The sequence below is a fragment of the Nyctereutes procyonoides genome, unplaced genomic scaffold, assembly GCF_905146905.1.
Source record: "Nyctereutes procyonoides isolate TBG_1078 unplaced genomic scaffold, NYPRO_anot_genome, whole genome shotgun sequence".
Classification (NCBI taxonomy): Eukaryota; Metazoa; Chordata; class Mammalia; order Carnivora; family Canidae; genus Nyctereutes; species Nyctereutes procyonoides.
The window spans coordinates 57,324,137-57,336,537 of NW_026575020.1; the positions used below are offsets into that span (position 1 = coordinate 57,324,137).

The window sequence follows — 12,401 nt, forward strand, 5'->3', positions numbered from 1 at the left end:
GATTAACTCTTAATGGATCAAAAGCTTAAACAAAAATCCTGATCCCATAAAACTTGTAGAAAAAAAACTTGAAGAAGTCCATTAGTATTGGTCTTGGCAATAATTTGGGGACATGATGGCAAAAGCACAAACAACAAAAGAAAAATCAACTGATGAGGCTATGTCAAACTCAAAAGTTTCTGCACAGCATAAGAAAAACACTTAGAGAATGGGAGAAATATTTTGTAAGCCATATATTGGATAAGGGGTTAATATCCAAAATATATAAAGAACTCCGTCTCGGACGCCTGGGTGGCTCAGTGGTTGAGCATCTGCCTTTGGCTCAGGGCATGATCCTGGTTCCGGAATTGAATTCCACACTGGGCTCCCTGCAAAGAGCCGGCTTCTTCCTGTGCCTATATCTCTGCCTTTCTCTGTGTCTCTCATGAATAAATAAAACCTTAAAAAAAAAAATGAACTCAGTCAACTAAAACAACAACAAAAAAGTCTGAAAAAAAATAGGTAGAGGGGCGCCTGGTGGCTCAGTGGTTGAGCGTCTCCCTTTGTCTTGGGTTGGTATCCTGGGGTCCTGGCATTGAGTTCCACGTTGGGCTCCCCACAGGGAGCCTGCTTCTTCCTCTGCCTATGTCTCTGCCTCTGCCTCTGTGTCTCTTATGAATAAATAAAATCTTTAAAAAAAAATAGGTAGTATAACTAAATAGACATTTCTGCAAAGTGGATATCAGATGACCAACAGACACATGGAAAGATGCTCAGCATCCCTCATCATCAGAAAAATTGCAAATCAAAACCACGATGAGATCTCCCCTCACCTGTCAGAATGACTTTTGTCAAGAAGACAAGAGACAACAGGTGCTGGCAAGGATGTGGTAAAAAAGGGAACCCTTGTGCACTGTTGGGAGGAGTGTAAATTTGTCCAACTGGTATGGAAAACAATATGGAGGTTCCTCAAAAAATTTGAAGTAGACTTACTGTACGATCCAGCAATTCCAATTCTGGGCATATACCCAGAGGATGAAAATGAGATCTTGGCAAGATATCCACACTTCTTTGTTTATCGCAGCATTATTCACAATAGCCAAGGTAGGGAAACAACCCAAATGCCCATCAACGAGTGAATGGATAAGAAAGAAATGGCTCATGCACACAGTGGAACGTTATTCAGCTGTGAGAAAGGAAGATCTCCTGCCATTTGCAACAATGTGAACCTTAAGTTCCTGATCCTGAGTGAGCAAAGTCCGACAAAACAAGTACTTCATGGTCTTGTTTCATTCCGCTCACACATGGAATCTATCAAAGTTCAACCTGTACAGCACAGAGAGCGAATGGTGTTACTGGGGAGTGGGGCTGTTGGAGAGGGTGGGGAGTGGTGGTATTTCAGGGTACAGATTTGTAACAAGCAGTACATAAGCCACAGAGATCCAGTGGGCCGTGTGAGGAATACAGACAGTAATGTAGTATCAATTATGTAACCAGGTAACTATGCTACCAATATGTAGGTGCATCAAAGTTACACATACACCTTAAACTTATACAGTGTTACACATCAGATTTATTCAGTAAAAAAATAAATAAAATAATAAGTATGTTAAATATTCACCTGTAAAATGCATTTGGTTTCTGTTCTTCATTCCCAGGAAATATAGGATCCAGTTCCCACAAGCCTCTGGCCACAGCATTTTTGTTAACCAGTCAGTATATAGCCTTGCTTTGTGTGTGTTTCTATCTAAAGACACCTTACTTAATACATATTTCTCACAAATAGCTATATGCCATATTTCTTTCTTTATAGGAAAACATTAGCTAGGAAAGATGTAGCATTTTCTTGACCCTGGGTCATTTGACCATAAATCTCTTTGGCCATCTATACTTAGTGCTCTCTGCTACACCTTTCTTAAAATCAGTCACCATCTTGGGGTGCCTGGGTGGCTCAGTCCATTAAGCATCCGACTCTTGGTCTCAGCTCAGGTCTTGATCTCAGGGTTGTGAATTCAAGCCCTGTGTTGGGCTTCATGCTGTGCGTGCAGCCTACTTAAACAAACAAACAAAAAAATCAGTCATCACCTTGTCATCCAAAAAGCCACTTTTCCATCCTTTCCATAGCTTCATCACACACTGTAGGTATATATGTAAGAGTGTTCAGAAAGAGCTAACAGTGTGGTCTCTAGGGTTCCTGAGTTACAATGCTGCTCTTCCTTTGCTGGACAAACCAGATCGCTGATTCACTCACGTTGAACTTGAACAGCAGCGTTGTAACTCGTGCCTCAACAGCACTCACCTAACACATTTTCTCCATCAGGCACAAGACTTCTTGCACGCAGGAACCCAAAAGACCATATTAGCACTCACTTGGGGTCCATTTTAAACACCGCAGTCACCAACAAAAAGCACAAAACTGTGGAAAACGTGGCACTAAATAGACCACAAAGGGATATTTGTTACTGTAGAAGAGCTGAGTATGAAGCAGAGAGCATCTTGTTTGGCCTGAGTTAGGAAAGTGTGTTCAGGCAACCAAGATTTTTCACTACCCTCCGCATGTCCACAGATGACCACAAAAGTGCCATTTATTGATTTAGGGCTACAGATAAAGTTAGCCAGCCAGTAAATTCACAAGCACAGAATCCATGTATGATGAGGATCAGCTTTATAATTAATGTGCAGGCACCAAAATGTGTGATACAAGCCTCCAGGACAGATGTGACAATCCGTGAGAACTGGAAGAAGTTCATTGTAGCTTGTTAGAATTGTAAAATAGCACAAAGGCAAAGGTGGCCACACAAAACCAATCACTAGCCCAAGAGCCCATAAGGACAAAAACTGTGTCTGTTTTATATGATATTGTGTCTACAGTATGTGGAAGAGCCCTTGCAGCTCACAGGGATGCAGGAAATGGAAACCAATGGCTGTGAGGGTTCAGCAGTGCCATTTTAAACAAAAAGATCAGGGAAGGTCTGTGTGAAGAAGGGGGTGCCTCCCAGTGGGGAGGAAGGGCAGGCCCTGAGGAGCAGAGTGGCAGGTGTGATTGGAGCGGAAGGAGCCAGAGCAGAGCTAAGAGCAGGGCCTGTTTACAAACTGACAGAGGCTTGCAAGAGCGACACCACAGCTTCTCCATTTTTCATGGGGTTAAAGGCTCTAACTGGTGCCCATCTTGTGCTCGGCACCCCTGACTGACATTCCTTGGGCGTTTGGGTGTAAGCATTGCTTCTGTTTGTTGTACAGGCGCCCTGCTGGAAAAGAAGGTGGACGTGGACAAGCGTGGACTGGGAGTGACCGACTACAATGGAGTGGTCACCAAAGCCCTTGGCTGCCGCCCACCAGTCTCCAAAGACTCTTCCGGGGACCGCCCCACCTTTCTCGACAAGGTGTGAACTCGGGTGGTTTGTTGGTTGGTTGGTTTTTAACAACAGGTATTTTTCATTTTTACTGTGTCCTTAACGCAAGCTGGGTTAAATACTTGCCAGATTGCAATATTTAAGTGACTTTTATCCAGTTTAAAAAATATATATATGAATGTTTAACTCAGAAGAGAAAGTATTGTATTTCATACGATGTGACTAGGGGTAAAAAATACTGAAATTAAAAACTGCTTTTTCATTTTAGTGGGTGAACTTGGCTGGGTTATCTGCTTCAATTTGTCTAATAACGGGTTATCAAATTTCTGTTTTACGGTCTTATTTTATATGCACTGTTCTTCCGACTGAAATGATGTGTTACACATTTAATCTCAGAAAAAGAGACTAGAAGTGGTTGGGCGCAGGCACCCGTATCTAGCCGGCCCCGCTTGGCCACTTCAGAGAGCATGTTGGAAGCCCCCAGGGTGGTTCACATGTCCACACACCGGTTCAGTCCCTTCAGGATTGTCATGTAGTGATGCCCCCTCTCCAAATTGGTGTGACTTCAAAAGGGGGAGACCAGCATCTCATGAAATTCAATCAAAATGTTAATTTTGAAAATAAAATTGAAGCAAGAAAGGACAGGTTTAAAAAAAAAATCAGAACAGAAAGGTTTACTGGAGAGAGAGATAAACTTCATCTCTGCTCACAAATAAACTTTGTCCTCTGCCACACACTCCTCTGCAGAAAGCTGTGGTGGGGGAGGACCTTGAAGGAGGGTCAAGCCCTGCCCTCCCCCACCCTGCTGTCGTGTGGTTCATATCCAGGATGCTTAGTGAAATTGCTATTTAATTTGATGTCTTATATTTTTACTTGCTAAGTGTGAGACCCTGACTCATTTCCTTAACTTTGAAATGTAGAATAATACCCCCCAAAAAAGAAAAAAAAAAAAAAAACGTAGAATAATACTACACACTTATTGTGAAGTTAGAGGAGATAAATTTGCAAAGGGCCTGACCTGTAATGTGACCTTAATAATATAAAAGAGAGTAAGGTTCTCTCTGCTTTATAACTCACCTTATTATTGGATTAAACCATGTGAAATTGCTGTTGGTAGGTCAAAAACAGCTGAATGTTACCCAGAGCCTTAGTAATGAAGAAAGGAGCCTATTTATTTGAAAGCGGTTATAAAGTGTTTTCCAAATAAGATTTCAGCTACTATTTCCATCCTTCTCCTGAGCCCTGCCCCTGGGCGGGGTGGGCAGGGTCTGAGCACATTATAAACTAATGATTGTGTTTGTAAATTAATTGTTAAAACGGGAGCAGCATCTTAATCCTGTTTCTCTTTTTCTTTTCCCCTCTTCCTTTGGCCCATTTCTCCATTCTCTTGTTATCCACACTTTTTTGATCTTTTAATTCTTTATTCATCCACATCCCCTTATATGTCCTTGGGAAACTGCTTTGTGCTTTGTCTGCGGACGAATACTGCACACAGCTCACCCTTTCTTTCTCCAATCAGGACGGCGGCCTAGTGGAAGAGCCCACGACTTCACCGTTTTTGCCTTCACCAAGCCTGAAGCTCCCCCTTTCAAACAGTGCACTCCCTAATCAGGCCCTGGGTGGGATTGCCTCAGGGCTGGGCATGCAAAACTTGAATTCTTCTAGACAGGTAAGGCTGTGGGGAGAGAGGCGGTGTAGTCTCGGTTTCACCTGTCTCTAAAAAATGTGTTTGGGACCTATACTCTGATTTTTAACTAATACCTTTATAAAGATAGCTGAAATCTAGAAGGATTTCCCTTCAAGTGATGTACAAGTATTGAAAGTTGAATCCAGTTCTTGAAATTGAACCATATTCTAGGAAATAGAATTTTATTTATTTTTACACCTAACAAACTCATACCTGAGTTCAGTGCTCTCATTGCTAACGTATTGCTGCTTTAAATGGTGCATCCTGCAGAGTGGTCTTCAGTTGCCAAATCCCTTCATGGATCCAGGTGATGCCATCCTTCCTCCTGGCAATCCAGACCTTACATACACTGGTCTGTGAGAAAACACCACTCACTCCCCTTGCTCCCTGAAATAGAGGTAATGTCTTGGGGGTTTCCAGAGAGCCACATTGAGGCATTTTCCCTGTCTTTGACATGCAGGGAAAGTGAGTCCCTGACAGGTGTCACAGAAGGGAGGACTGAGAGTTTGTATTGACTGCTGCTTCATGCCATTTGTCTCTCCCCATCCCCCTAGAAGACGTGACATACAAGCCACTCATGCTTTTCCCATCTATAGGACGTCCTTTTTATGGATTTCCTCCCACACGAGGCTGACATGCACCCACCTTTGAAACATCTTTTTAAGCAGTGCCCTGGGTGTGCCTCTTCTCCCAGGGTAGCAGTCAGTGGTACCTCTTCCCAGTGCCATCCCCATCTGCACAAGCCTCGCCGTCTTAGGTTGCTAACCCTAGTGGTAACTCAGCGTACCACCTGCTTTTTGGGGCTTTTGCCATGTGATGGTTCACCAGCTGGCAGGCAGGAGCTGGGAATTAGCCCACCTGGCGGGTCTGCTGCTCAGTGTCCATCAGGTAACTTCCTCTAGGAGAGCAGAAGGTACACTGAAAAATGTGTTGATTATATTTAGCACAAAGGTAACTACCTAGACTTGTCTAGTTATTCAGCTTCAGCTCTGGCTGAGATTATTCTTCTGTTTCCTCACTGAAAATGTTGGTGTCTTCGGGTTTGTAATCTCTACCCCTTACCACTCCTTACCTCACTGCACATACCCTTTGAGGAAAGTTGAGCAGCCCAGTAGCTATGCGTTGCTTCTATTCGTCGTGCTATGTAGTGGTCATGTCTTCGGATGTGATAGCCTGGTTCGAGGACATGTTCTGACTGGCCCTACTCTGTGGCATCTGTGATTTAAAAAAACATAGGCCAGCTTCGCAGGCTGTCATCAGGGGCCAGTCTGAATGGCACCATTTACTATGAATTCACTTTGGTAGAAGTCGGTACGCTTTTGCTGTCACATTTAGGAGAGCACAGCCTCCTCCAGGGCCCTTCCATCGCCCAGCTCCCTAACCACTTAGCCCTTCTTGTCTCCCCACAGATACCGAGTGGCAATCTGGGTATGTTCGGCAGTAGTGGAGCAGCACAAGCCAGGACCATGCAACAGCCGCCGCAGCCCCCCGTGCAGCCTCTGAGCTCCTCCCAGCCCAGCCTCCGTGCTCAAGTGCCTCCGTTTCTATCCCCTCAGGTCCGACCCTTGGCCCCACACGCTCTGAGTCAGGGGACCCAGTGGCCATCCTGTGGTGTCTGTGCCTCAGCAATGGCACTGCTTTAAAGTGAGAGCGAATTTACCCACACCCAAGAGGAGCCTCCCGGTGTTACTTAGACAGTCCTTTCAGCCTGTCCGTTTGTCCTCCCGCTGCAGGAGGCACTTTCAGAACTGCTCTTCAGCCAGCGATCTGTCCTCCTGTCAGGAGCAGTGTTGCCGGGTGAAAAGATGTGCCTCACATGCCACCATGATGGGATTTTTGTCCTGGCCTTGACAAATATATTCAGCTGAGCCTGATGAATTGTCCTGGCTAGGAGAGGAGATAACTGGCTGAAACATGGCTTAGTCCTCCCTATGTGAGGGAGCACCCAGGAGCAATCACGGCCCTAAGGATGCCTTAGTGGACAACTGCATGGGATCATAGGTCATAGAATGTGTATTAATATGTTACAGACTCCTTAGTTAAGTTCATTACTTTGTGTTAGACCACTTTTGCCTACAGAAATTCTTTTTTAAAAAGTGTCAAACAGGGATCCCTGGGTGGCGCAGCGGTTTGGCGCTTGCCTTTGGCCCAGGGCGCGATCCTGGAGACCCGGGATCGAATCCCACGTCGGGCTCCCGGTGCATGGAGCCTGCTTCTCCCTCTGCCTCTGTCTCTGCCTCTCTCTATCTCTCTGTGACTATCATAAATAAATAAAAAATTAAAAAAAATTAAAAAGTGTCAAACAAAAGGAAGGAAAAGGATATCTTATTTTGCATAGCTCTAAAGCATATGGAATTTTTTCATGTTAATTTCATTTACTTATGGAACATTCCTTAATTCTATACTTCAGACTGAGTTTTTCCTTACAGTGTTTCAGTCCTCATCCCTTCTAAAAATACTGAATAATACTAATGATAAGTTATAGAATTAGCTGGAAGGAGTTATCCCTCCACAATTGGTTGATCCCAGGTTTGTGAGTTGAGATGGCTGAAATGTAGGTAAAATAATAGTTAAATTTGTTCATCATGATACAAGGTGAACTGCTATACCAGAGACCCCCGAGTACAGAAGCTTAGACAGGACAGGTGTTTGCTTCTCTTGTGTGGCCCTGCAGGACGCTCTGCCACAGCCCTTCCCAATCACACAACACATCTACTCATGTCCCACTATCTAAGCCTGGGGACAGAGCTGGGCCTGGGTGACAGCAGGTTTCCCACACCCAGCAAAGCATGTGTCACCCTCGTGCCCCCACATGACCTCTACTATTACATAGCGTGTTTTCTTCAAATGACTTGCCTGCTGAAATTAATTTATTCTAATAGAAAACTTTACATATCTACCATAAATAGAAAAGTCAGTTTTCTGATACACAGTAAATAATTATTAAAGTAAAAGATGCCCTTCCACGTGCTACCTAAAAAATCATCTTGCATAAATATTGTGATAAGGACACATAGTACATAGTGGGAAACATCAAAATCTCTCACAGCAGGCCCTGGATGGTTTCAGAGCAGTAAATTCTAGTCGAAGCCCCCCCTCCCCCCCATGGGAGAGCAGCCTGATGTCCAGGTCGGGGCTGGCAGAGCAGGTGTAGACTACTTCCCGAGCCCATCCTGGGTGGAGACCCCACAATCACTGTTTCAAGTCCTTGAGCCATGCCTGTTTATTTTCACATAACAGAATGTGATATCAGTTTTCAACAAGAGTCACCCAGAGCCCTAGCATCTTAATTCTGAGGCGGAAGGCTCTTTCTCTCCTTCCTTCCTTATTTTCCACAGAAGCATGTGAACTACTAATGGCAAAATGCTCATGAGTTTTTTTAATGGCTTTTGAAGTTAATTCTTAAGACAAGTATAACTGTCACTGATTAATTAGCTCTGCATCTTCAAAGACTGCCTAGACTGGTGGCCATTTCAATAGGGACACGGGTCACTGATACTCTGTCTTCTGTTCAACAGGTTCAAGCACAGCTTTTGCAGTTTGCAGCAAAAAACATTGGTCTCAACCCTGCACTATTGACCTCGCCAATCAATCCTCAGCATATGACGATGTTGAACCAGCTCTATCAGCTGCAGCTGGTAAGTGAGCAGATCCTTTCAGCTTCGAGAACTCAGGAAAAGTACCCACTGACATTCCCGTAGCTATGCCAGTGACATAGCCACTGACTAATAAAAGTCATTGATGCCGTGCTTTCTTAATGTCAGGGAATGTCATTGAGACATTCATAAATTTTTTTAGACTATTAAAAAAAATTAGGAAGTTTTGCACTTACGGGTGTTTTTCCTCAGCTTTGTGAATTCTCTGGCCCCTTCACAGAGCATCCCAGACCCTAACAGCAGGCATGTCCTTCAGCCCAGGCTCTCAGCTAGCCTTTCTCATCCAGAGTTTCCTATCAGAACCAGAGAGAGAACACAGAAATTCATTCAAGTGACAACTATCTAAATTCTTCAAAGGTGGTTCACATAAAGACTGTTCTGAAAGTTTGAAAGAGAAGTTACTTCATTACATATGGTAGATGCCTTTGAGATTAGGGTTTAATTCTCTCTTACAACCCCTGTTAACAAAGGCTGATGTAGCCTAATCTTGAAAGTTTTACAATTTAACATACCTTAAATTTTAAGTTTTTAACATCTTAACTGTTTTTACCATAAAATGCCATGCCACCATATCTCTAGATGCATACAGATTTATATACACTAAAGACCTTTCTAGGGATCCCTGGGTGGCGCAGCGGTTTAGCGCCTGTCTTTGGCCCAGGGCGCGATCCTGGAGACCCGGGATCAAATCCCACGTCGGGCTCCCGGTGCATGGAGCCTGCTTCTCCCTCTGCCTATGTCTCTGCCTCTCTCTCTCTCTCTCTCTCTCTCTCTCTCTCTCTCACTGTGTGCCTATCATAAATAAATAAAATAAAATAAAATAATTAAAAAGCAAAACAAAACAAAAAAAGACCTTTCTGTAAAATATTGACACCTGCTTTATTTCGAAGTCTTGTCGAGCAACTCATCTCCTAGAAAATGACCAGGAATCCTGAAGGAAGGGAAAAAAGGCCTCTGATAGACAAAAGCATTGATGCCAAGGCTTTCCTTACAGGAGAGCCCCAGGCCATGTTGGTCCTAACCCTTTACTGGCTGTTAAGACTCACGTCTAACCAGCCTGAGGGTCCAGTTTTCCAGTAAGTAGCAGCATGGGATGGGAGGGAAAAGTGCTCTGAGACGAATTGTGGTGTCAGGGAGAATACAGAGCTCAGAAAGTGGGGCCATGATCATGTTAGGCTCTCAGAGGCTGTTTCTTGGTCCATAAAATGGGAGACAGGGTGGGGGGCACACCTTGCAGCATGGTGGTAAGATTTCCCAGGACCTGAAAGTGCCATGAATAGGTGGTTCAAGCCCACAGGATTATTGCTTTTACTACCAACAGCAACAGAGACCCCTAACCTCAGAGGTGGAGAAAAAAACAACCGTAAAATTCAGGTACATATTTAGAAAGCATATTATGTAGATGTGTTGTTATAGAGGAAAATAGCTTTCTGCTCCTTGATAACACTGAAGACATGGCTATATTCTGACCTGAGACATAGTTATCATACTGATGTTCTAGAATCTCTTACTTATATGGTAAATTTTATTGACCTCTATAGTGTGAAAGGCATCAAGAAAATCTTTTTTTCCATTGAGGCATTTTATTTGCATGTATATATTATATCTCCAGAAAAAGAATCACAGGATTTTCTTTCCCTCCTGTGCATTTTCATCTTGCTACTTCATGTCCATGATGCCAGCTGAGCTGAGCTTGTCAGCACAGTGAAACCAAACTGGCAGAACAGGAGATTATTCCACCATTTTTCTAGATATTTGAGTTGTACATCCAGTCTGGGGCTGATCACTCATGTTTAATCTGTGCCTGTGAGGTTCACAACAATTTTCCCAGCTGATAGACAAAAGCATTGATGCCAAAGCTCTCCTTACAGGAGAGCCCTGGGCCCTGTTGGCCCTAACCCATTACTGGCTGTTAGACTCACAAGTTTGAGGGTCCAGTTTTCCAGTTAGTGAAGCCCCAGGCCCTGGAAACAAATGCTCTTAAAAATCATCAGTGATCTCAAATTTGCCAATATAACCGTGCTTCATGGTTGCAATTAGAAACTGAACTGTGACATTGGAGTATGGCCCTAGTAAGAGCCTGGCCTTTGCCTCTCTTTTCAGCACTGTTAATGTTCTTCAGAGCATCTGCCAGGACATTCGCATGCACCATTGTGGCGGATCAGAAAGATGGCAGAAAAAGCAAGAAAATCTTTTTTTTTTTTTTAAGATTTTATTTATTTATTCATGAGAGACACAGAGAGAGAGGCAGAGGGAGAAGCAGGCTCCATGCAGGAAGCTCGATGTGGAACTCGATCCCAGGACTCCAGGATCATGCCCTGGGCTGAAGGCAGCGCTAAACCGCTGAGCCACCTGGGCTGCCCACGTTTTACATTTCCACCGGCCGCGCATGAGGGTTTCAATTCCTCCACAGCCCACCACTCACAGTGTCCTTTAAAAAAAAAAAAAAAAATGAAAGCTGCAGCCATCTCAAGAAAATCTTGAATTATGTTTAATATATTGTTTTACCAATAAAAAAAATATATATATATATATATTGTTTTACAAACTGTGCATATTGTTTTGTTTTTTGTTTTTTGTTTTTTTTTTTTTTTCAAAATAATTAGTAAAATAAGGTTTTGGTGTATCCTGAAGTTAAGTTTTAGGTCCTTTAAAGATTCACTTAAGTGGAATATTTTATTCCTCTATAATTTAGAGATTAGTGAGGCATTTCTAATAGTATAGTCTTTACCTTTATTTGGATCCTGTTTTAATAAATCCTCTTGCTAAACACATGCTCAAAATTCCATGTTATAAGAAAATAATATATGAGAGGCAACCAGTATTTCAAAGTGACCAGATGATGAAACTTCTGCATGGGTGTGTGCAGAGGTGCTCACAGCTACTTAAGCTAGCTGGGCAGGCGGGGCCTGTGACAGTAGTGCCACAGGCCGGGATTTAGGCCGCTGTCAAAGGATATCATCATGGGTCCCTGGCACTCACAAGCCTTGAATACATACTGCTTTGTGATTGTCTGGAGTGGCCAGTCACTGCCATTCTGCCACAATCTGAGCCATTCTGGACAACTTTCATCTATATTACTTAAGAATTAAGAGTGTTGGGATCCCTGTGTGGCGCAGCGGTTTGGCGCCTGCCTTTGGCCCAGGGCGTGATCCTGGAGACCCCGGATCGAATCCCACGTCGGGCTCCCGGTGCATGGAGCCTGCTTCTCCCTCTGCCTGTGTCTCTGCCTCTCTCTCTCTCTCTCTCTCTCTCTCTGTGACTATCATAAATAAATAAATAAATAAATAAATAAATAAATAAATAAATAAATAAATAAATAAATAAATAAATAAAAATTAAAAAAAAAAAAGAATTAAGAGTGTTTCATTTTCCCATCATTTCTTTTTCCTTTTAGTTTGTATGACTCAAGCAGAAGAATTATCTCTTCATTAACTGAGAAGTATTTGCTGACAAACCTCATTACCTACACTAAGCAGGGGTACTGACTGAATTACTTTATAAAAATCTATACGCTAGAAGGGTTTGGGAAAGACATTTCTCTTTCTAAGATTTTATTTATTCATGAGAATACAGAGACAGAGGGACAGAGACACAGGCAGAGGGAGAAGCAGGCTCCATGCAGGGAACCTGACGTGGGACTCAATCCCAGGTCTCCAGGATCACACCCTGGGCTGAAGGCAGCACTAAACCGCTGAGCCACCCAGGCTGCCCAACATTTCTCTT

At 43.4% G+C, this 12,401-nt stretch overlaps 1 protein-coding gene across 3 annotated transcripts in view; it reads left to right on the forward strand.

Moving 5' to 3' along the window:
* The window catches only part of TNRC6C (trinucleotide repeat containing adaptor 6C), a 150,834-nt gene that overhangs the window by 119,859 nt on the left and 18,574 nt on the right, over positions 1 to 12,401 (forward strand). For all 3 annotated transcript variants that reach the window (XM_055321319.1, XM_055321335.1, XM_055321326.1), the window contains exons 10-13: positions 3,220 to 3,362; positions 4,852 to 5,001; positions 6,429 to 6,575; positions 8,538 to 8,657. In XM_055321319.1, the coding sequence (XP_055177294.1) occupies positions 3,220 to 3,362; positions 4,852 to 5,001; positions 6,429 to 6,575; positions 8,538 to 8,657 (560 nt within the window). The remainder of the gene's footprint in view (positions 1 to 3,219; positions 3,363 to 4,851; positions 5,002 to 6,428; positions 6,576 to 8,537; positions 8,658 to 12,401) is intronic.